The sequence below is a fragment of the Ursus maritimus genome, unplaced genomic scaffold (assembly GCF_017311325.1).
Source record: "Ursus maritimus isolate PB19 unplaced genomic scaffold, ASM1731132v1 scaffold_4, whole genome shotgun sequence".
In the NCBI taxonomy this organism is placed as follows: domain Eukaryota; kingdom Metazoa; phylum Chordata; class Mammalia; order Carnivora; family Ursidae; genus Ursus; species Ursus maritimus.
In genome coordinates, this window is record NW_024426552.1 from 1,095,201 (window position 1) to 1,119,290 (window position 24,090).

The following is a 24,090-nucleotide window of genomic DNA, read 5'->3' on the forward strand; positions in this document are numbered from 1 at the left end:
GGCAAGGCACATCCTCGTGTCCCCACCCAGGACCCTCAGGAGGGCCTGCCTGCATGGGCCAGGTCTCCGCACAGCCCGGGCCCAACTCCAGGCAGGAGGCCTGTCCTCCCCGGCTGGGCGCCCTGGGTGGCCGTGACAGCCTGCGTCCAAGTGAGGACTAACAGCCGCGTGAAAGCGCGGTGCGCCTGAGCTCACGAGCCAACTCTGCACGGCTCTAGAGTTGGGTTGTCTGTGGTGGTCGCCGTGAGCTACACGCGGTATTCAAATCAGAATCCGGTGAGGTTAAGCACGCAGTTGTCAGCTGCATTTCCAGCGCTCAGGCGCCGCGGGAGGCCGGCCGGCAGCATCTCCGTCATCGCCCACACTGCTGCACTGGCTGAAAATGGGAGAAAAATTTCCCAACCTCGGGGCGGGCAAATACTTCTCAGGAAACATCAAGCAACACTCACAAAAGGGAAAGTGGACACACTGGGCTTCATCAAAGCCAAACCCGCTCTGCCGGTCTCCGGGCAGACGGAAGGACCACGCGCGGGAGGAAACGTGCCTTCCGTGCCGCCAGCAGAGGACTTGTGTCAGAATCCGTAGCTAACTTTACAACTCACGGAAAAGAAGACCAATAACCCAGTTTTTAAAATATGCCAAAGATTTGAGCAGACATGGAACAAAGACTTACAAACAAGGAATGAGTGCAGGAGGACACGCTCGATGTCGGGGTCATCTGTCATCGAGGCGGGAGACGCCCTGTCGCTCCCACGCGGAAGGCTAAGGTTCAAAGAGCTGACGATACCGGGTGTTGGTGAGGACGTGGACCGTCCGATGGTCCGATCTTGGAAAACAGTCGGGCAGCGCCCTGCAAAGTTAAACGCGTGCACGGGTGGACCCTGCAGTCCGTTCCTGGGCAGCTCCTCACGGGAAGTGATAACTTACGTTCACACACGAACTCAGGCACAGGTGCTTGTCGCATTTTCATTTATAATCGCTGAAACTGGCAACGGCCCAAACGTCCATCAAGGAATGAAGGATAAATGTGTGGTATCCATCATGGAAACTGCTCGAAGAACAGGAGAGAACCGCCCAGGGAGGCTGAGCCCATCCTGCGTGACTCCCTCTACCAGAACGCCGTCCTGGGAGGACGCCTTGGAGCACGTGCCTGAGGCCCAGCGGGAGGCCGGGCTGGGAGGGCCAGGGGCTCTCCAGGTGGCGATGTGTGTGTCTAGACGGCATGCAGGTGAAGGGGTGTGCTGTCCAGACATACTGAGCTGCAGACGTTCTATGAGTGCAATTTATTGCACGTGAATTGCACCCCCAATGAAATGGATTTTTTGAAAGTCTGCGGTGCTGCGAGTGGGAAAAGGCAGGTTGAGAGCGTGGCCCTCCCCCACCCCCTCCCTCCTGTCCTGCTCTGGTGCTGCAGGTGGGGGAGGGGTTCCCAGAGAACAAGAGGCTGGGGCAGAGGCCATGGGTGTCAGGGAGGGGCTGCCCAAGCCTTCCCTGCTGGGAAGGAGATGAAGTGGACAGAGCACGGCCTCTGGCCCTTGGTCACAGGTCAGACACAGTGCCCTGGAGCCGTGAGGTGGTGACACAGGTCAGGTGTGCTCTGGGCCGGGGCACACCCATGGCCACACAGGCCTCCATGTGACTTGCTCACATCTCCCCAGAGACCCCCTCCCTGGCTGCAGACCCCCCATGCCTCCTGCACTTCGGGGTCTGTGTCTCCCCGGGCCCCGGATGATGATGCACTTGGACCAGTAATGGCTAGAGTGACCAGCGCCCAACCGAGACCTGTCCCCCCTGGCTACCCTCCCGGCTCCTGGACCCTACGAATCCCCTCTCAGTTCCCCTCTGGCCCTCCTGGCACCAGGCCACAGCTCCTCCTGGTCTGAGACACCTCCTGGTGGCTGCCTTCCCGCACAGAGACGTGGCTCCTGGATCCCACCCAAGTGGCCACCAGGGGCCATCCAGCCTCCCGCGTGCCGGACCCCACTGTTAACCGTTACTGTCCCGTAGAAGGGACACTTCTGGATATGAAGGGTGGTTTCTCGTTGGAATTTCCCTCACTACTTCATCTTATTTCGTCTCAAAAATGAACTTGAAAACTTACTGGCCAAGTTTCAAAAAACCAAAAGCTCCCCGAGGCCTGGGGCAGAATTGCAGTAAACAGGGGGCTGAGGGGCGGGGTGCAGATCTGAGCAGCACTGACCTCTTAGCTATCTGAGGGTTCCCCAAGGGCCGCGAGGAGCCCCCCCGGGTCAGGGGCACGGGGTGGCGGTCCCCAGACCCCCCAGACGGTGAGTGCCTCCCTCAGTGCTCACCAGGGACCCCACATTCATTGTATTTCATGTACTTGCTGAGAGCATTCTCTATACCATGTTTTTTTAATTTTTATTTTTTGAGGAACCAAATTTTGGATTTTAAAAGAAGTCAAGTTTCATTTGCTTTCCAATGAATGCATTTTCTCTTCTCTCCCACCGCTCCATTTTGTTTCACTTTCTCTTGTTCACCCTGTTGTTCCATTCTGGTTTCTGAGTGAACCTCTACATTGCTTTAATTTTAATAATAGAACCAAGAAAAAATAAAACAAAAGCATCCCACAGTGAGTTTTCCTCTGAGGCCTCGGGCTAGGTCCCGTGGGAGTCTGTGACGTGTCCCCGGGGCCACTGGTCTATAAATAGGAGCGGCGCTAGTTCCGACGTCCTCTCTGACTCATGGGAAAGAGAGGCTGCTGACTCGTACTGGTCGGGTCCTCGTGCACCTTTCGTCTCACTAACATTTGGTTTTATAGGACGAAGCCGAGAGAATGCCGCCCAAGGGATTTTTCATTTTTGAAATCATTTCCAGCTTCAATTTGCACTTTGGTTTTGGGTCATCTTTTACATTTCTTCATGGGGCTGGGGGGGATGTGTAGTCTCTCTATGCATACTGCGTTTTACTAAAAGAAACATTAAAAACAAAATTCGACTGAGTGAATTTGAAGATCTAACTGGCTTTATTTAACAGTTCATGACTTGGGCAGCATCCCATCCAGCAGATGGAAGGGAGCTCCAAGAAGTTGTACAAGAAGGGTTTTTATAGGCAAAGCGGAGGGGTGGGGGGATGGGGGCGGGGGTGAGGAAGTTGAATTGGGGGGAACGAGAAAATTAAGGGTGGATTGTTTCAGGCAAGGTCACCTTCCCTTAGGGAAGCAGGGGTCTTATCAGGCAGATTACCTTTTACCTTATCAGGAAGATTAGTGCTGACCAGGAAATTCCGAACCAATTGGTTTAAAATTCCACTCCCGGGAGAGGCTGAAACTACAATTAGGTCAGGTGTTAAGTGTTGGTGGCGCTTAACACAAGTGATTCCATCTGGGGCCTGTTTCTTTTTAACAATAAAATCTGAATCACCGAGAGTGGGATTTAAGTCTCCACTATCGCCATCAAGCATTCTCTGCGGCGGATCCAATTTTGCCACAAAAGGACCGGCACGCCCCCATGGCACGTTCTCCTTGCACACCCACAGACTCTGTGTCTCAGTGCAATGCCGCATGACTCTCGGAACGGCTCTGTGGATGTGACACGCTCTCCTGGCCCACTCTCCTTCCTCGCCTGGAATTCACTTTCTTGGGCGTTAGTGTTATGACACGCCCGCTCGTGCCTCGCCTGCACCCCTCACGCTCACGTTCCCATCACTGTGCTGCAGGGAGTCCCTGGTGGATTCTGCTTTTCCACATGAAGGCAGTCCAGCCCGTTTTACTGACCACTGTCCCAGCCAGCTCTGCCCAGGTCACTCCTCGAGGCAGCTGTGGCTTCCCTGGACGAGTCTGCTGCGTCGGCCCTGGACAGCACCTCCTGACCAGAGCTTGGCCGCACAGCTTTAGGACCTGAGCCATCCCGGGCTTAGGCGAGCCCCAGAGAGTGGAGCATGTCAGTGGCAGGACACCCAAGGCCCCCCTCCTTTCCCCCTCCTGGAAGGAGGCCCAACCAGCAAACCTGAGCGGATTCTCTCACCCACCCACCCACCTGCTGCCTGGACGGGCTCAGGCAGCTCCCAAAGCCTGGGGGCTGCACCACACCCCTTTCCTCAAGCTCTGAGACTAGTCAGCTGGTGCATTTCCTTCTTAGCAGGTGTTTTCCCTGTAAATTTTAAGGCTGGTAATGTCCTGCCCGTGGTCTTGCGCTGTAACAGCATTATGTCACCACTGGGGGAAACTGGGCGAAGGGGATAGTGACTCTCTAGTGTTACTTCTTACAACTGCATATGCATCGACAATGATCTAAAAAAAAAAAAAATTGACCACAAAAAAGAAGGCTGATAGAATCTGTAATTAAAGAAATAGCTACGCAGAAGCTAAGAAGTTAGAATACGCAGTGGAGGGTACTCTATCTTGCTGCATGCAGGGAAACCATCCTTAGAGAAGCCCTGAACCGGGAGCTCTCACGCACTGCCCCTCCCTGCACACCCTCACTGGACCAGCCCAGCCGCGGGAAGAGCCTCTCCTACCCCGGCAACCAATCAGACAACAGAAATGCTCACAGCCCAGCCAATCAGAAACCAGCGCCGCCGCGCACTCACTTTCCTCCAATGGCTTTTCCTTCAAAGCCGCCCCTCCCACCTTCCTCCTTTTTCTCTGGAAAGCAGCTCTCCTATGTTCTCTGGACCTGCCTGTGGTTTTGTCATAAACCGCGGGTTCTGAATTTCAATTTTTCTGCTATTCTCAAATAAACCCATTTTGCTGGGGAAGAAACTGGCCGTAGTTGCCACTTCGTTACAGTGCTTTTGTAACAAACGCCCCAAGCTCAGTAGTCAGCAGCAGAAAGCCTTCTTTCCTGTCCACCCATCAGAGGGGGGCCTGGAGGGGGGCCAGTCCAGGGGGGCTCTGGGCTGCAGTGGGGTCCTATTCCTCGTTAAAGGCTCTCGTCCTCCTTGGACCAGTGGCCACCATGCCACCTTCTCAGAGTGAGCGGCGATGGGCCTGCCATGAGGTGCAAGTGGGGGAGTGGGGAGGGGCACTGGCAGTCACTGCCCCACATCTGGCACCTGCTGCTCCCTTCCGGGGAGTGGATCCCACGGGGTGGCTGCCAGGTCCTTGGGCATGACTCCCCTTCTGCTATCCAGGCAGACCTCTTGGTCATTTCTTTGTCTTCGCGTCCCCCTATATGGATGAGGTCTAGGTCCTGCCCTTGGGTATTGGACCCCACCCCCCACCCCTGGGGCCTCTCTGGGGGGCTGGTTGGCAGCCTCTACCCTCCCCTCCCCCATGAAAGTTAAAGGTAAACCTCACCCAAGCAGAGTCTGGAGGCTGGAAGGGGGCCCTGCCACTCAACCCCAATTATGGGAAGAATGGCCAATCACAGACCCAACAGAAGAACCCTCCGCGGGAGAGGATGACCAGTGACAGGCCCCAACAGCGGAAGTTCACGGAATCTTCTACAAGAATCAGCCACCCCTGCAACTCGGCCAGTGAGAAACCGACATCACCCTGAGCTGTGGACTTTCGTTCAAAACAACCCCTCCCAACTTCCTCCCTCTTCCCCATTAACTACGCCCCTCTTCTTTGTTGGATCTCCCTGTGGTTTTGCTAGACTTGCACGTCCCTTCAAAGGGCAGTTCTCTCCATTCCTAGATCAACTCATGTGTGCTGATAAAATAACTGGCTGTTTTCTGTTTAGGGTTAACACCTCCTTTCTGCATGCTTCCTGTGGGCCGTGGGAACTGCAACTTCCTGTCCCCCTTAGTTTTCCTTCGTGGGAGCCCAGGATGGGTAGAGGAAGGTGGGAACCAGGGGGCCAGACCTGACCTCCCTTCCACCCTCCTCCCTGCCCTCCCCCCTCCTCCCTCCCCTCCCCCCTCCTCCCCTGCCCATGCAGTTTTCTGACTTCCTCCCCACCCCCCAACCAGAGCATGGCTGGTTCTTCCTCAGTCTTGAGAGCTGACTGGGGGGACCCAGGGAAGCACCCCTGGGACTCAGGCACTCGCTGCATTTGGGTAGGGGGCTTTCTGTGACCCCAAGAGCAGGTCACTGTGCCTTGTTGTTGTGACAGGCAGCCACCAGACCAAATGTGGGTCAGGGTGAATTCTTTAGGCTGGCGCTGTGTGGGGGGAGGGGAAAGTTCGTCAAAACCCCAACAGATGTGTCCTGCTTGGCACAGTGATCAATGTCCCTGGCTTAAGCTTGCGGGTTAGCCAGAAAAGGAACGTTTAAAATGAGCCAAAAAGAAAAAGCACATGAACTTCTAGCTTGGGATGGCAGGCGGGGTAAGCCCCAGCAGGGGTCAAGGGGCCGGCTCTCCTCCGAGAGGCGGTTGCCGCTGGTAAGGGGGTAGGAGTGCCTCCCTCCAGGACTTCTGCGAGCTGCAGCCAGGGCCGGTAGGTGTGGGTAGGTTCCAGTGGGCTCTGGAAGGGGCCTCCCAGTGGGGGCTGCATGAGGGGGTGGTCCAGTGGGGGTTCTGGGAGGAGTGGTTCAGTGGTGGCTTCAGGGGGGCGGGGGGGAGGGGACAGGGGAACAGATCAGAGGGAAGGGGTCGGTCCAATGGGGGCTGGGGGGATGCGGTCTGGTACGGGGTGCATGGGTATGCGGGAGCAGGGGGAGGTGCAGGCCGGTGGGGGCTGCAGGGGGTGAGATAGGGGGCCAGAGGGACGGCCCAGAAGAGGCTGCTGCGAGGGAGGGGATGGTCCAGTGGGGGCTGCATTGGGGCGGGGCAGGGGGACAGTCCAGCGGAGGCTGCGGGCTAAGGAGGGGCAAGGGGATGGTCCATAAGGAGCTGCGGAGCGGGGGTGGGGTGGGGGGTGGGGTGGGGGGTGGCAGGGGGACTGTCCGGTGGGGGCTACAGCTCGGGGGTGGGGGAGGCGGTCCAGTGGGGGCTGCATGGGGGGCTGGAGGGGGAGCGAGGGACAATCCAGTGGGCCTGCGGACCTAGCGGTAGGGCAGATGGACTACCCAGCGGGGGGCTGGGGCGTGGCGGGGGTGGGGAAATGGTCCAGAGAGGGGCTGCATAGGGGCCGGTATCTGGAGGGAAGGTCCGGGGAGCGCTGAAGCCGGACGGGATGCTCCCGGGGTGCGCCAGGCCCCTCACTGCGGCGCCCCCGCCTGCGCCACAAGGCTGCCGCGTGACGGCGGGGGGCGGTGACGGGGCGGAGGGAGCGCGGGCCGTGTAGCTCCTGCTCCGGCGGGGGCGGGGTTGGGGGGCGGGGCTCCGCCGCCTTTCCCGGCAGCGCCCGCGGCCACGGGTCACTGTGCGCCGGGACGGTGCGTGCGCCGGGTCTGGTGGGTCCCCGGCCCCCGCCGCCCACGCGCCCCGAGGAGCGGACGCCGGCCGCCCAGGTACTCGGTGAGGCACGCGCGGGGGGGCTGCGGGGTGAGTGCGAGGTCACGGGCCGGGGCTGGGCGGTGAATGCATAGGGCGTGGGCACTGTCCGCCCGTGCAGGACGCGCCCTGGGCGCACGGTGACCCGTTCCTCCCAGCGGTGGCCGTGGGTCCCGCGTGCAGCGCCCCATCCTCGCCTCCGCCCGTGTAGGGAGGTACTCGGGCTTCGCCCGCCAGCCGCTTGCTGTCCCCGACCGCATTTCTCCCTGGTGCTCCCCGTGCGCGCACGCTCACAACCCCTGGAGCGCCGGACTCACCTCCTGTCACTTCCGCACAGTCCGGCTGGTTGGGCTCTGAGCGGCGCCCCGACCCTCTCCCGTCACCCTCGGACTCCGGGTCCCTTACGCGGGATGGATAGGACCGCGTGGATTCGGTGCTGGCGCCCGGGTACCGTGCACCGGCGGAACCACCCTGGCGCACGTGTTCCTGCGGCGGGAAGGCGGGGCTGCGGGGGATCCCCGGCCCACCCACCCGACCGGAAGGCCCTTGGCGCGCTTCCCAGTCCCGTGCCAGCCCATCGTCAGTCTCCCAGCCCAGAACTGTGTGGGTGTCCATGGACTTACTTTTCGGAGGAGCGGTTGGAGCAGAGTGCTGGAGATTGCCTGGGAACCTGGGCACTGTGCTTGCAGTCCTTTCCTGAGTGGACCCAACATCTCTGCGAGAGGAAGCTAACCCCAAAGGCCCTGTCTGCTTTCCCCCGCTGAACGCTTGTCCCGGGGAGTCCAGGGTTGTGGCGCAGGCATGCATGGTGTGTTCATGGGGTTCTTTACTATCTCGGGGTGTCCAGCCCCAGCCTGCCAGGTCTCAGAGTACAAGTTAGAATCTGAGCCAGCTCAGAAATCGGAATGCATCTAGAAAAAGCCGTTTTCCATTCTGCTCAAAGTGCGGTCGGATTTCAGAGCTGCCTCCCGGTGCTCTGCAAAGTGGCAGGTGTTTCTGCAGGGATCCTGGAGGGCCCTCTTGTAGCCCAGATGGAATCAGCAGAGCCTGGACTCTCTGGCCTCAGGGGAACTGCCTCCCTCTGCTGGTCTGGGAGCCCATCCCTGAGGGCTCCGGGGTGGTGTCTCCCCCTGCTGCCTCGGGCTGGACTGCATTGCTCATTTTTTGCATTCTCCTGACTTGGGGTTAGGAACTCCTCTCTTTCTGAGGGGCTTTGGTTGATGTAAGTCCAGATGCTGCCATTGCTGGTGCTGGGCAGAGGTCAGCAGCACCGCCCCGGTGTTTAAACTCGTGGGCCGAGTGTCTATAGCAGTGATGGTCAGGGGGCTTAGTTTTACTCTTTGGAACAGGGATTTGGGGGGAGGGTGTAAGGGTTTCTCATTTTCACTAAGAATGTAATGAACCTCCCTTGTTAACCTGGGAGAGTAGTACCCAAAACAAGACAGGCGGTGTTTGGTTTGGTTTTGGGTCTCCAGGCTAACTAGGTCCTGGAGGGACGGAGCAGCGGCTGGTGCTCCATACCACCCCCCCCCCAGGACAGGTGCTGGAGGGCTGTGAGGAGGGGTCCCCGTGGGAACTGTTAAAACCTTCTCTGGGAGGCACGTGATGGGGTCCTCTGTTCTCTCCTGTGACTCTCCTGGTCGGCCCGTATTCCCTCTGCTTGCCCTGAGGAGGCCTGAGGTTGCACAGCGTTGGCTGGGGTCAGCACACCTGCAGTCCCGGCCAGTCCTCCCTCCAGCCACCTGTTCTGAGCGTGGGCACCTCATGTGCCTTCTGGGCTGTTTCTGCACCTGTGAGCGTGTGATGGGGTCTCTCCGCCTTCCCTTCCTGGAGTGTGAGCCTGGGAAGGGCCTCCGTGTTTAAAAGAGCAGTCTGTTTTTGAGAGAGGACTTTGAGTCATAGCCGTGGTGGCTGGCCGCCTGTCAGGGTTGGTGATTACACCCCGCTCAGGTGAGTCGAATAAACTGAGCCTAGGCAGACGAAGTCCACTCGGAATGCAGCCTTGCTGGCTGGGACAGCTGGCTTCTGGGTCCGCCAGCCCTTTCCTTTGAACCTGAGTCCCTGGCGCGGTGGCCTCTCCCGGGGAAGCTGAGTAAGAGGCCTCGAGGCTGCCCTGGGCTCACGAACACTGGTCCCGGGGTGCTGCACACTCTCTCCATAGTGGCTGCTGTTAAAAATGGATTTCAAATCAGACTCTGGAGTTTGGGTGCCTGTTTCTGTGTGGCAGCCGGTGCTCCAGGGATGGGGCCAAGCTCCTCCCTGTGACTTTGTCCTGCCCGGCTCAGTGCAGTGACCTGCTGTCCAGCCTGTTTCAGAAGTCTTTGAAAGTGCGCGTGCAACGCTGTTGACAGAAGCCTGGCAGATGTGCCTCCAAGATGCACATTCCAGAGTGGACACGGGTCTCGTGTCTCCAGGGTGTCTGGTCGTGCGGATCGAGTTTATCTCACCTCACCTGGCGGCTCGTGCTGTGCCTGCAGTGCTGGCCCCTCAGGGACTGCCCTTCCTTTCTTCTGGGAGACAAGCTGGGGCACTTGAGCTGGGAGGGGTGACCAGAGGTCCGCTTTGCCACCTGTGCCCTGCCGCGGGACCTCTCATCTTGGGAATCCCGGAGCTGCCTGTGAAGGGGAGGGCCAGGACGGTGATTTCCTCCCCCCCTGGAGTTGGAGGAGGGGCAGGTTTTCCAAACCACATTCAGGAAGAATGTCTGAAGCAGAAATGCGGGTGCCCAGTTCTGAAGGGACGCTCTCGAGGGAAGGTCTGGTACCTTCTGCGCGTCTCAGCGTTTTCTCTGCCGTTTCTGCTGTGGGGCTGGCTGAGGCTGGGCCAGCAGTGGGGCAGTGAACATGCTCTTTGTCCAGGGTGAGCATCTCTGCTCCTGACCTTGGAGAGCGGGTCCCCGGCGCCCAGGCTGAGGAGAGCGTGAGTTCCCCTCTCTAGTGCTCGCACTGTGGGTGGGAGGCCACCTGCACTCCTGCGGGGACTCCTGCTGGGAGCTGGACACCTTTGGCTGGGGAGCCCCAGGCCAGCTAATGGGCCCGAGTGTAGAGCGAGCACAGTGCAGTCCCCAGAGGGGAGACGTGAGTGTAGGACGTGGAGCCCAGGGCTCAGTGAGCTGTGGGGACACAGGGGCCCTTAGCATCATGTGATCAAAGAAGAGGTGGCCGCAGAGGCTTGGGCTTCTCCCCAGCAGCGGTGGGAGGCCTCTCCCATGGGGAGGAAGCTGGGGAGCTGGGTCATCCAGCTTTTGCGCCCTGCACTGGGCAGTGTTCCCAGATTGCAGGGATGGAGCTGGGGGGTGGGCTGGGAGTTCAGGGGCTCCCTGAGACAGTCTCTGCAGACACTCCCCCACCCTGCGAGCTCCCTGGCCAGCACCTGGGGCGGCTCCTTGCATTGCCCGTTCTTCTGAGGTTTGAGGCTGGAGGACTCCTGGCGGCCCTTCCGAGCAGTGGTTGGGGGCCGGCTTACTACGCTCCCTGGGAGTGCGGGCTGGGGCTCTGCGTGTCCAGCCAGAAATTCCGAGGCAGTGTCCCCTGGGGGTGCTGTGCTCGTTCACCCGCTCAGGCATGCCTGTGGGACGTGTTAGGTGCAGAGTCCTGGGCCGTGACCCAGACCTTCAGATAGCTGCACAGGGCAGAGCCCAGAGCTGGGCTTTCTGACACTTCTCGCTGGAGCTCCTCGGATTCGGAAGCTGTAGGGGTCCAGGGTACGGAACAGAAAACATGAGTGTGTTTGGGGCTGGTGCTTGAAGCCATTGCCCCAGGACTCGGGGGACACCAGGTAAGGGAAGGCCCCACAGCTTCTGGAGGTAACAGCTTCTGAACAGCAGGGCCAAGTCCTCAGGGCTCTGAGCCCCTGCGGGATGGGGAAGGGACCCACTCCTGGGGGCCCTGAGCTTAGGTGGGTTCTTGGCTGCTCACCCTTTGCCGGAGAGCTGAGCTGGGTGGTATGGGGCTGCTCCAGGGAGTGTACCTGCGAGCGGGAAAGTGACCTTGAGGGGGGTCTTAGGGCTGGGGGTGCACCCTGAGGTGTGCGCGGTTCTGCCTCTCCCTCCCATCTGCTTGTGCAAGCTCCCGGTGGGTTTGGAAGAGTGAGTGACAGAGTCTGTCCTCAGAAGCGCTTGGCCCGCATCCCTGATGCAACCGTTTCCTGCGATGCCAGTGGGGCAGTGGGGGAGGGGGAGGGGAAGTTGCGGCTCCCGGCCCAGCTGATGGTTTCCTGTGGCCTCCTGGAAGCTTGAAGGGTTGTCCCAGGACCTTGTAACTGCTGGGACCACCCTCCGTCCCACATTCACCTCTCCCTTTGAAACTCTGGCATCCTTGCAGCTCTGCCTCACCCCTGCCCTGCCATTCCTTGTCGCCCCACAAGCAGACCCACAGCCTGGCTTCTTCAGGGGTTCACTGCTGTCCCCCTTGTTGTCCCTGTGTCGCAGAAATAAGCATGGGTGCTTAGAAGGTGGGAACAGTCCCAAGCGTCAGCCACAGTTCGCTTTGCTGAGGCCCTGGCCCTGCTGTGAGGACTCTGCTGTGAGGACTCTGTGGTCCTGGGTGGGGAGGAGGTCCTTTGCAGTCCCTTGGCTTTTCTGGGACTCATCCTGGGAGGAGTGTGGGGGCCCTTCCTGCTTGGACGGTCTCCCGCATGTGCTGGGAATCTGGTGGCTTTTCCTTGGGGTCCGTGGACCCCCCCCCCAAGCCCCGCAGAGCTGGCCCCACATCTTGGGAACTTCTTGTGCCCACCGCTGGGAATTGGAGGGCGTTTCTCCACGGATCCAGACCCTCTACAATCACCCTCCTTGAACAGCCATGCAGGAATGAGCACAGAGCTGCCGCTCTGCCTTCAGGGCGCCCCTGCCTCACCTGAGCCACACGTTCCCTTGGCACCGGCGCCCCTCTTCACCTGACAATCCATGGCTGCTTACTTTTGACTTCCTCATTGAGAAGGGAATTTGATATCAATGCCATAAATGCAAAACCAACATCACTGGACTTACAGAAACGTAGTAACAAAGATAAACCGTGAGTAGGTCTGATTCTCTGCTCCTCTCTGTTAGAGTAGCTTTGGTGGGTTTTGGAGGGGTGCCGTTCACACCTGCACTGAAGGGAGCCCTCTGGATGGAGAGTTCTCCCCGTGTGACCTGGTGGTCTAACTACTGCTGCTTCTAGCTCTACCCAAAGTGCCCCTGGGTGAGGCTGCCTGTGGGGGACACGGGGCTGGACGGGGCCACCTGGCAGCCCACGCCTCTGGCTGCTTCTGTTTAGTGGAGCCTCCGGCTGCCAGGGTCACGAGCCTTAAGGTCTGGGCCTCTGTCCCATGTGGTCCCGTCTGTCACCTTGTCACACACACACCCCTGCCCCAGCTCCCCTGGCCCCAGAGGCTCCTGCGTCTCCCTTTGTTCTCCTCACCCACCCCATCTGCCACATCCCCCAGTCTTGTGCATGGAGTCTCACCACCAGAGACTGACGGGACAGCACTCCCAGGCTGCATTTGGGGCCACCAGCCACCCTCGCTGTGGCCAGCTGTGTACCTGGCATCCCAGCAGGACTCTTCCAGCCCATACGCCCTGAGCCATCTTGGGGCCAGGTGATACTCCCATAACTCTAGCTGGGAGCTGTGACGTCAGCTGCACCCCTGGGACCTCTCCCGGGGAGGGATTCTTGCCCAGCCCCTACCTACAGCCGCCCGCCGGGACCTCTTGAGATGAGTCTGGCGTGCCTGAAAGACTACACTCTAAGTTGTATTTGGTTTGAGTTGATATTTAAGGAGCCCCCGTGGTGGAGAGGTGTGGGGTGCAGCAACGCCTCTGGCTCCCGGAGGTGGTGACAGCCTGGCTGGGTGGGCCTGTTGTCTGGCTCGTTACAAGCTCCGGGCGGTTCTCAGGTCTGGGGCCTGTGGGCCCCCTCCCCACGTGGGCATTGAATGCTGACAACGTGAGAGAGCGCTGGAGTTTCTGGGGAGGTGGGGTGGGGTCCGAGGCTGTTGGGGGAGCTGCTCTGACCCTGGGCTCATCTTCCAGGAACGGTATCGTCTTGTCCGGGGCTGCCGGGGGCCTGGGCAGCATGGTGCCCTCCAGCCAGGCGATGGAGAAGGGCGTGCCTGTGGAGCCGGGGCCGGACCTCGAGCTTAAGTCCTGGAGGTGCCTGGTGTTCTATCTGTGTTTCTATGGCTTCATGGCGCAGTTGCGGCCCGGGGAGAGCTTCATCACACCCTACCTCTTGGGCCCGGAGAAGAACTTCACGCGGGAACAGGTGCGTGGTCACGGCATGCGGGGAAGGCGTGGGCAGGGGCGCTCCGGGCCGGGAGCAGCTGAGCCTGCAAGGTCAGGTGGCCGTGTGGTGTGAGGGGTCCTGCCCCCTGCCCCCCAAGGGGCACCTGCACACCAAGGGCCTGACTCTGACTTCCTGCGCAGGCCAGTTAAAGAGTGATGGCAGGGGGCAGAAGTGTCCGCATCTGCTGGGGTCTGAGGGAAGGGTGCGGGGAGGGGGCACCCGCTCCCCCACCCACGTGGGCTCACCTGGTGGGAGGGTTTGCTTCCCGCAGAGACCTAACAGCCATGTGCCTGAAGAGAGGACGGAGGAATTTACAGCGGCAGGACAAAGATGTCCTCGCTGAAACTTGACTAATAACTTGTACCCTGGGGCCGTAGAGGAGTGAGAGCAGCCGGGCTTTATCCCTGCTGCTTCCTTATCTGAAGAACGAAAGAGCCGCGGGGCTGTTGGTAGATAAAGTGCATGGTCAGGCCTTCTGTCCGGGGCTTCTGTCCGAGCTCAGGTCCCCACCCTGCTCGACCTGCCCCAGAGCCTGGTCCCGGGCTGGCTCTGCGCTGTGCTCCCTGGTCCAGCTCAGCCCCCGCCCTCAGCCTCCGTCCCCTCCTGCGTGTCTGCCAGCCCCTCCGCCCTGTGTCACTGTTGCTGGACTGCTGGGTCCCACTGAGCTGCTGGATTTCTCTGGGAGGCCCTGCCTTTCTCCCTGACTGAGACCCTGACCCCTTCCCCTGCAGACCTTGGAATTCTTTCAGTCACGTGGAGTCTCTGTCCAAATGAGGCCTGACCCCCAGAGTGGCCACACGGTCGAGCCAGGCCCACAGGTGCTGGTGCTGTGGCCTCGCTGGCTTGTCTGACACGTGCAGGCGAGTGGGGTCAAAGATGACCTCTGCAGTATCCCCCCGCCAGGCTGACCGAGGACACCTGTCTGCACACGTGCTGGCTGGCCTGACCTCCGCGCACTCTAGCGGTTGAACTACAGAGGGTCCCCCTAGTGCTTAGATGGCATTCAGTTTGTCACCCCCGAGGGAGATGCTGCTGCAGGTGTCCTGGGCACAGCCCTGCGCAGGCCTGGTGTTCGGGCCTGGTGTCACCGGCACGGACACCCAGTCCTGCCGCACGTGCGGCTGGCTTCCCGTTTCCCTCACCAGCAGCGGTTTGGCCCCGCTGAGTCTCTGCCCATCTGATAGCCCTGGAGAGCAGCTTGCTGTCGGCTTGTATTCCTTTGGTCTGCACGGCGGCCCCGGGCCTGGCTGTCACCTGGCTGTCACCGTGCTCGCTGGGCCAGCCTCCACATCTTCCTGTGGGGCCATCTGCCTCCTGGTTGCCCTGGGGGATCTGACTGCCTGTGTCTCACCTGTTTCTCTGTCTGGGCTGGTTCCCTCACTTTGCTCATAGTGTCCTGTCATGCGGGGGTTTTAAGTTTTAGTCCCGCCAGACTGTCCTTCGCGCTCCTTGCTGTGGGACGCCGTCTCCCTGCCTTAGTGAGGGCCTTGGGGAGGGGTAGGAGCTTGCTCCGTCCCTTCATGCCTCTGCCGCCCTTACCTCAAGCTGCCTGTGGCAGAGTCCTGTGGCGCCATGCCCACGGGGAGCCCGTCCAGGACCTCTCACAATAGTCCTCCTCACGGGGCTGGCCCCACCTGTCCCCCGTCAGTCCTGGGGTTTAGGAAGGCCCTGGTCCTGCCCCTCCCTCAGGCGGTACTCAGCTCCCATCCGGGTGCCACCAGGGATCGGGCTCTCGCGCTTCCTCCCGGCGTCTGGGTCCCCTCGTCCCGCTCCTGAGAACCCCCTGTTCTGCATCCTTTGCGTCCTTCCTGCCCTTCCCTTGGCTCTGGCCCCCACCCCCACTTGTCCTGGCTGCTTTGGGGCCCAGCCGAGCCTGCCCATCCAGAGAAGCAGCCGCCCTGAAGCCACCTGGATCCAGATCCGGGCATGGGTTCCTGTGTTTGGCCCGTCAGCCTGGACCTGGCCCGTCCACACTAGGCTCTTGGGAAGGTGTCCAGGCAGCTAGGCTCAGGCCAGTAGGAGGCTGTCCTGTGCCAGTGCCGGGCCACTTGACAGCTGCCACCTGCCCCAGGGACTCCGTGGGCACCCACTCCCCTAGTACCTTCCAAGTGTGACAGGTCAGCTGCCTCTGCCGGCCTGTTTGCCTGCCAAGCCCAAGGAGAGCCCATTGAGGATGCGGGGTGGGAGGGGGAGGAGGGAGGAGGGAGGAGGAAGGGAGGAAGGGGGTGGAGGAAGGGAGAAAGGGGGAGGAGGAGGAGAGAAAGGAGGAGGAAGAGGGGAGGAAGGAGGAAGAGGAGGGTAAGAAGGGGGTGGGAGGAGGGGAGGAAGGGGGAGGAGGGGGGTGTAGTTGGTTCTCCTAAGTCTCTGGCCCCTGGGCTCTGGTGGCTAGCCGTTTGTCCAGAGATGTCATAACCGAGGGGCTGTTTGGTGTTCCTGGACACCACATCGACTGTCTAGACTTCTGGAGCTGGGTCCCGTGGCTCTTGGTGACACAGTGCGGGATAGTCTTTCCCCTGGGACTGACCTGCACTCAGTCTCAACGTCCTGGGGGCCTTTAGTACACGGTGCTGTGGGGACCACAGCCTTTGGGGTCATCGTTGGCTTTCCCATGAGGGTGTGGGATGAGGAGGCCACCAGGTGGGGGATCCTCGGTCAGGGGAGGGGATCCAACAGCGTCCCTCAAAGTCCCTGAGGCTTGTCCATGTGGGGCTGAGTCTGGGGTCCGGGGCACAAGCCGAGAAAGGCCGTTCCACATTTGTCCGGGGCACCTGTGGCCAGCGCAGCCCATCCTGTGGCACCCCCTGGGTGGGCAGGGCTGCAGACACCCCTGGGTGAATTGGCTGAGGCGCCCGGGTCCACCCAGCTGCCCAGAGGCTGGTAGGTGGCGGACACAGCACAGCCCCAATGCTGACCCAAGGCTCCACGATGGGCCCTCGGTTTCCTTATGTGGGTGGGGCCTTCGAGCCTGCTGGCTCTTGGGGCTTGGGGCGGCCGGGGCTGGCTCGGGTTGTTCTGTGGCCCGAGTCAGGGGTGGGTAGTGCCCTGAGTCAGTGGGTCCCCAGAGAGGACGTGACCTCTGAGGGCCCAGCTGTGCCTGTCCCAGTGAATCCGAGCCATGGCCAGAGCCCCTTGGCGGGTCCCGGTGAGGTCAGGTACAGGGCTCCCTCGCAGCGTCCCTGTGCCCTGGGACCGCGTGAGGCTGGCGGCAGGCGCCCTCCCTCTGCAGACAGGCATGGCCCTACTGTGGCCTCTCCTCTCCTGTTCCCTTTTCTTTCTGGTTTCCTCCCTCCCTCTGCTCTGTGAAACCTGTTGCCGGAGGCCTTTCCTCCCAGGGCTGTGTTGGCCTGAGTGTAAGTTGGTCCCGTTGTCAACAACAAGGAGAAACCAGTTTTCATCTCCTGAAAGCACACAGACCTAGGTCCGCACACTACCGCGGCGTTCGCGGCCGTCCCCGAGGTCGTCTTGCGCTGCACCGGGAGGCGGGCGGGCGGGACGCGCCGGACCATCGCCGCGGCTGTGTGCGCAGGGCCCAGTGGCGCGGGAGGGCGCGGGAGGGCGCGGGAGGGCGCGGGGCGTGGCGGCCGTGTCCCACGCCTGCGCTCCGCAGGTCACCAACGAGATCACGCCGGTGCTGTCCTACTCCTACCTGGCCGTGCTGGTGCCCGTGTTCCTGCTGACCGACTACCTGCGTTACAAGCCGGTGCTGGTGCTGCAGGGCCTGAGCTACGTGTCCGTGTGGCTGCTGCTGCTGCTCGGCCGCTCCGTGCTGCACATGCAGCTCATGGAGCTCTTCTTCAGCGTCACCATGGCCGCGCGCATCGCCTACTCCTCCTACATCTTCTCGCTCGTGCGGCCCGCGCGCTACCAGCGCATGGCCGGCTACTCGCGCGCGGCCACGCTGCTGGGCGTCTTCACCAGCTCCGTGCTGGGCCAGCTGCTCGTCACCGTGGGCGGCCTCCCGTTCTCCACGCTCAACTACATCTCGCTCGTGCTCCTCGCCTTCAGCCTGGTCCTCGCCCTCTTCCTGAAGCGCCCCAAGCGCAGCCTCTTCTTCAACCGCGGCGGCCCCGTGCGCCGCGGGGCCTCGCCCTCCGAGCTGGACCGCATGAACCCGGACGCCGAGCCGGGCGCCTGGCGGGACTGGACGCTGGTGCGCATGCTCCGGGAGCTGGGGGACAACCTGCGCTCGCCGCAGCTGCGCCTCTGGTCGCTCTGGTGGGTCTTCAACTCGGCCGCCTATTACCTCATCGTCTACTACGTGCACATCCTGTGGAACGTGGTCCACCCCACCACGGACACCACCGCGGTCTACAACGGTGGGGCGGACGCCGCCTCCACCCTGCTCGGTAGGCCCGCCGCGCCACTGGCCACTCCCGCCCCGCCCGCCCCCCGGGTCGGCGGTGACCCGTCCTGTCTCCCCAGGTGCCATCACCTCCTTCTCCGCCGGCTTTGTGAAGATCCGCTGGGCGCTGTGGGCGAAGCTGGTCATCGCGGGTGTGACGGCGGTGCAGGCCGTGCTGGTCTTCCTCATGTACAGCACGAACAGCATCTGGCTCTGCTACGTGGCCTTTGTGCTCTTCCGTGGCGCCTACCAGTTCCTGGTGCCCATTGCCACGTGAGTTGACCTGAGTTGGGTGGCTGTGAGGCCACGGTCTGGGTGGCCACTGAAGTGCCAGCTCCCAGAGCCTGGGCCACTGGCGGGTGGCTGGAGGGCACACACCTTTCTCCTGCCAGTTGGGGGTGGACAGGCCGTCCGCATATGTAAAGAGGTCTCCCTTCCAGAATGTTCCATGGGGAGCGGAAGGAGTGTGTGTGGGCAGCACCGAGCCCATTCCGTGGTGTGCGCTCAATCGTGTCGGGGAGAACAGTGAACCCAGGGTGCTCTCGGTTGGCTCAGTGTCCGTTTGTCCACAGCACAGCCTGTCCTGGCTTCTGTGACCCTGAGCTTGGCGCAGAGCCTGGTCCACGTGGCGTCCCCTCTGCTTCTCCCGTGGACGGTACTTAGCGTTTACAGTACCAGCTCTTGTGAAGTCCTTCCCAGCTCCCTTCCCTGTCTTCAAGGCCCCAAGCACTGCTCTGGGCCTGTCTGCAGAGCACGAGGCCCTTGTCCCCTTCCACCACAGGGCAGTGATGCACGGCCAGGGAGTGACCAGGTGGCCCAGCTCGCCCTCCGCCCAGGGCTCTCCTGGTGCCCTCGCATTCCTCACGCCCCTGGGGACTCCCCTCTGTCTGCCCAGGGGTGTCCCCAGAGCTGCCCCCCGGCCACTTGTGCCTTCAGAACCTTCTCCCGCCCGCGTCCAGCTTGCTGAGATCCTCTCTGTGCTCCTTCGAACTGACCCTTTCACGAAGCTGATGCCACTCGTGCTCACGTCACACGCGCCCATGTTACATGCACGTGGGAGCCTCCCTCCCTGTGCCCCCTGCCCCCGGCGGGTGGGCCTGCATCTGTTATCAGCTCCGCTGCTGCTTGGCCCTGGTTCCCCTCTGGGCCTCACCCCTCAGGGGAGGGCGGGGGGCCCTCCTGGTCACCCCGAGTGAGAGCATCTGTCCCCACTGCTTCTTGAGCTCAAGCAGCATCTGCGGGCTCCTGGTGTCTTGGGCTGCCTCACGGAAGTGCTGGCCGCTGCCTACCTGCTTGCCGTGGCCGGGCCTGGTCTTCCTGCTTCCCACCACACCTCACCCTCCGTCACAGCAGATGTCCCGGGAGCGTTTCCTTGGCAGGCGCCCCCTGTCCTGTCACCAGCAGCACTTGGGGAGGGCTCCAGGTCATCTGCTGTGACGACCGTCCACTTGCTCCTGGAATGTTTTTCTTGGTTGTAAAAACGGCAGGAGAGCTCAGCCGCGATGCGGGCAGGTGTAGAGGAGGGAACAGGTGCCTCCTCCTCCCACCCGGGGTCTGGCCGCTGGCGTTCGGGTGTCTGGTCTGACGTGGGCTGGAGCTCGGCCCTCTGCCCCCTGCCCTGCGCACTTTGCTGTGTGGTTCAGCGTCTCTGAGGCACACGTAATCCGGCTCCTGCCGATGCCCTGCAGCGGGGCCCCGGTTGACGGGGGTGGCGCGTGCTGTATTTTCCCACGACAGCCCTGAGATCAACATCCTCTACCCGTGTTTGTTTCTCCAAGTCGGGACGGTGGCCGCAGCTGGGTCCCCGCAGGGGACCGGCCGGGCAGGGCTTGTGCTTCGGAAAGGGGGTGTCAGTAGGTACCCGGCAAGTGCGTGGCGGCCTTTCCATAGGGACAGTGGGGCTGGCTCCTCCCTGGTGTGAGTGGCCTGCTTGTTCTGGCCTCAGCTGGATTCTCTGCTGCACTTGGGCCAACCGAATGTGGTGGAGATTTCCACCGCGTGCCACTGGCACAGCTCGGTTTGCTCCTGCTCAGGATTGTGGAGACCGCGGGGGACACGTGCAGGGGTGGCGTGGCGTTCTGCCGTGCTGGGGACGTGGCCCGGTGTGGGTTTCCCTGGGACCTCTGCCTGACGCGCTCTTTCTCTCGCTCCGCGTGCTGGCACCCCGCTGCTCGTCCTGGCCCGGCGGGTCTGTCTTGCTCCCACCCCAGACCGCAGCACAGCGGAGCCCCTCGGCCTCTGTCATCCTCTTGAAGGGCTTCTCGGGTATGTTTGCTCCTTCCCTTTTCAGAGCTCTAGAGTATTTCCTCTCCAGTTACTCGTTCTTAGAGGCACTTTGGGGATTTTAACGGGAAGTACCTTCAAATGTCTTTTTCTGCAGAGGACTGGAAGCCGAATGCATGTGCGTTCTCTGCTTTCCTCGTTTGTCTTACTGTCCTGTTCCTAACGTATCAAGTCCTTAACAATGAATGACCGTGCTTCCAGGAGCTCATGACATTCTGCCCGTGCTCATGTGGGTGACCATCTCTGCCCCAGAATTACCGGGAGATTTTCTGAACGTCCTCCTGGGGGTGCATCTTGTCCTTGGTCTGGGATTCTCAGAGCCCGGGGCACGTGCCTGGGAGCGGCGGGTGGCCTGGGTGCCGGGCTGGACTTGCCAAGTCCCCTTTGGACTGTGGGCGCTTCTCGCGCGGAGTCTGACCTTGGCCGCTTTCTCGTTCAGTTTTCAGATCGCGTCTTCTCTCTCTAAAGAGCTTTGTGCCCTGGTCTTCGGAGTCAATACATTTCTCGCCACCGTCCTCAAGACCGTCATCACCCTCGTTGTTTCTGACAAGCGGGGTCTGGGTCTCCCAGTCCACTCACAGGTGAGCCCGTCTCGGCCTCGCTGCCTGGAAGTGTCTGGCCAGTGCATCTCCCACTCTGTGGGTCTGGGACTATAGGTCCGCTTCTGGGGGAGGGAGGTTGTGCGCAGGTGGGCTGGGCGTTTCCGGCCAGGCACACAGACTGGAGCGGAGCAGGAAGCAAGAAGCCCCAAGCAGGGAGGGAAGGGCAGCTGGATGCCCTCTGACCTCTGAGGCCAGCCCAGGTGCAGTCCTTTCTGGAGGAGCTCTGACCAGCCCCCGTCCTCCCCCATGCTGGCTGATGTCCCAGGAAGGATGGAGGCATGGCCGTGAGCCCTTTCCTTGTGGGTCACAGCTCACTGCCCTCATTTTAGATCTCTGCCCTTCATGTCAACACCTGTCAGACCTGGGCCCTGGCTCATGCCAGCTGTCTGTCTGCCATACACAAGACAGCAAAGTGGAGCTGGTGGGGGTGACATCGGTGCGTGCCGAAGGGACCTCTCCGGTCCCTTCCCTCATCCAACCCTGAGCGGGTTCTTGGTGCTTCTGAGAGCTTGAAAGTTCCTGTTCCCTGTGAGGTTGCGGAACGCTCACACGTGTGACTGTGGGTGGTCTCAGCCAAGGCAGGACCTGTCCGGGCCGGCTGGAATTAGCCAGAGGATGGGCATGCAGGAGGGACGGTAACTGGGCCCCGGGATCAGTGGCCTCAGCCTGGGGGCTTGCAGCCGCCATCTGCCCGAGCCCGGACATCCCTGGGCTTGGTGGGCTCCACAGAGAAGTTCCGAGCTCTGAGGGGGTGAGCTGGCCCTGGGAGGAGGTGCTGGGCAGGGGCAGACCCTCCTGTTTAGAAACTGGCCTGTGGGGCTTGGACATGCCCTTGGGGAGAAGAAGGTCTGAACCACTCGCTCATGTCTGCAGGCTTCTGCAGGGCCCCCCAGGCTGAGCACTGGGACTGTGCAGCCTGAGCGGGATTGGCAGAGCCCCCAACGGTGCGTGAGCCGGACTCAGGTCCACAGGCGTGTGCACCTGCACCTAGGGGTGGGCAGGAGGGGCTGGGGGGTGCGCCCTGTGCCCAGGGATGGGCAGGTTGGGAGCCTCACCAGACGGCAGCAGCCTTTGCAGGGGAGCAGCCTTGGCCCCAGAACTTTCCACGGAGCCTTGCCCGGCAGCAGCTCCCAGGAGGAGCCCCCAGTTGATCCCCTCTGGGCAGCGGGGTTGTTAGTGTGGATGGACGGAGGCTCATCTCAGTTCCCAGAGGGCACAGTGGACCCAGCCACATGGCGGCTCCGACCTGCCTATGGACACTGACGTCAGGTCACTACCCCTGTTGATGGCCCTGTTCAGCCTGGGGGGCCAGGGGCGGTGTGCCTAGAAGCCGGGCTGTGCCCTGGGGCCCACAGCTGGGAGGGGGGCTGGGGGTTCTTCTCCAGGGGCTGGGCCTTCCCATGTGGTGGCTCCTGGCTGCGTTGGGTCAGATGGAGAGAAAAATACGTTGGATTTTCTCCGGCACGTTTCCTTTCCCAGTTAGCTAAATGTAGAAGGGGGGCGGTTAGTTCATGATTGGAAGCGGCGCTGGGGTCCACGGGGAGAGTAACCCATGCCCCTCTTGCTCACTTTCCCTCTTTACGGCCCGTGTGTATCTTCACGTCATCCCAAGTGGGCTTGGCCTGAAAATGAAAACAGCAAAAATGGGCTTATTTGGGAATAACAAAGAATTGCAATTCAGGACAGAAGTCCTTTGGGGGAAAAGCAGGAAATCAGGGTGATGACGGTTTCTCAGTTTCTCGTTGGCCGAGTTGCAGGGGTGGCTGATTCTTGTAGAAGATTCCGTGAACTTCCGCTGTTGGGGCCTGTCACTGGTCATTCTCTCCCGCGGAGGGTTCTTCTGTTGGGTCTGTGATTGGCCATTCTTCCTGTAATCGGGGTTGAGTGGCAGGGCCCCCTTCCAGCCTCCAGCCTCGGCTTGGGTGAGGTTTACCTTTGTGAATTCTCACAGTGTTGAGAGCGAGCCAGCTGCAGGCTGGAGACTTGTGGGAACCAGGGCCCAGCAAGTGGGGAGCTGGCCCTCGTTGGCTTGAGTTTTGTTAGACTTTTTATTTTTGGATAACCGTACATTCATATGCAGTGTTAGAGGTAATGCACCGGACATGCCCCGCAGGGCAGCGTCCCTGTCGGCGGCTGACCTCACACAGGCAAGACCCAGAAGGCTCCTGCCCCTCAGGGCCCCTCAGCGCCGGTTCCCGGCCACACCCCTGGCCCCAGCCCTACAGTCCCTCCACCATTTCTGTATCTTCTCCTTTCAAGAATGTCACTTGAGTGGAGTTGGGGTCTGTCACCTGTGGGATGGGCTTTCTCAGCCCGCCCCCCTTGAGGTCCGGTGGGTCTGTAGCTGTGCCCTGTTGGGTTGGTGGTACAGCTGGTATACCTGCTCCCCGTGAATGACTGGGTCGTTCCCCGGTTTCGGCTGTTGTGAGTCAAGGTGCTTTGCACATTGAACGTAGGTTTTCATTTGCCTGGGATGAGGGCCCAGAGGCGCCATTGCTGACTCCCGGTAGTCGTGTGGGTTTAAGGAGCTGCCGCGCTCTTCTCCCGGTGGCTGCTCTGTTCTGTGTTTCTGCCGGCGGGTACGAGAGAGAGAGCCCGTTTCCCCACATCCTTGGGAGCGCTGCGTGTCGCCCGTTTTCCATGGAGCGTCTAGCGTGGGGTGATGCTGGTTTGTGGTTCTGTTTGCGTCTCCCTGATGGCGCAAGCCATGCTCTGCCCTCATGTGCCGCCCGCACGTCCTCTGGAGAGGCGGTCCTTCGCTCCCTGTTTCCTGATTGGACGGCTTGTTTTTTGTTTTTGTTTTTTTTAAAGATTTTATTTATTTATGTGACAGAGAGACAGCCAGCGAGAGAGGGAACACAAGCAGGGGGAGTGGGAGAGGAAGAAGCAGGCTCCTAGCGGAGGAGCCTGATGTGGGGCTTGATCCCAGGACCCTGGGATCACGCCCTGGGCCAAAGGCAGATGCTTAACAACTGCGCCACCCAGGCGCCCTGGATGGCTTGTTTTTTCACTCTTGAGTTTTGAGCATTGCTTGTACCTATTGCTGTAGGTGGATATAGACCGGACCCTCGACAGCGTGCTGTGAACTGCCTGGGTCCACGTGGACATAGACTTTTTTCAATAGATGTGGTGATACAGATGCGTTTTTTTCATGGTTTTCTTAGTATTCTCTGTAGCTTCCCGTATGGTAAGAACAGGGCGTGTAACATACGGGTACACGTGTACCGTGTTAGTGGTGTTACCGGTAAGAACAGTGTGTGTATGGGGCGCCTGGGTGGCACAGCGGTTAAGCGTCTGCCTTCGGCTCAGGGCGTGAT

At 61.0% G+C, this 24,090-nt stretch overlaps 2 protein-coding genes across 5 annotated transcripts in view; one reads left to right on the forward strand and one right to left on the reverse strand.

The window, feature by feature from the left end:
- On the reverse strand, positions 1 to 8,776 carry LOC121100518. The gene is made up of 3 exons (XM_040621802.1): positions 7,601 to 8,776; positions 674 to 850; positions 1 to 376 (listed from the first exon to the last, which is right to left on the reverse strand). Exons 1-3 carry the CDS (start codon positions 8,088 to 8,090, stop codon positions 267 to 269), a joined length of 777 nt encoding a protein of 258 aa, XP_040477736.1. The 5' UTR covers positions 8,091 to 8,776; the 3' UTR covers positions 1 to 266.
- The window catches only part of SLC19A1 (solute carrier family 19 member 1), a 24,720-nt gene continuing 6,953 nt past the window's right edge, over positions 6,324 to 24,090 (forward strand). Inside the window, exons 1-5 of one of the 4 annotated variants that reach the window (XM_040621800.1) lie at positions 6,324 to 6,345; positions 13,294 to 13,525; positions 17,154 to 17,892; positions 17,969 to 18,161; positions 20,611 to 20,752. In XM_040621800.1, coding sequence (XP_040477734.1) covers positions 13,337 to 13,525; positions 17,154 to 17,892; positions 17,969 to 18,161; positions 20,611 to 20,752 — 1,263 coding nt within the window. In that variant the 5' untranslated portion in view covers positions 6,324 to 6,345; positions 13,294 to 13,336. Of the gene's footprint in view, positions 6,346 to 7,172; positions 7,308 to 12,086; positions 12,296 to 13,293; positions 13,526 to 17,153; positions 17,893 to 17,968; positions 18,162 to 20,610; positions 20,753 to 24,090 lie in introns of those variants that run through there. The other 3 variants (XM_040621799.1, XM_040621798.1, XM_040621796.1) reach the window with 3 other exon arrangements.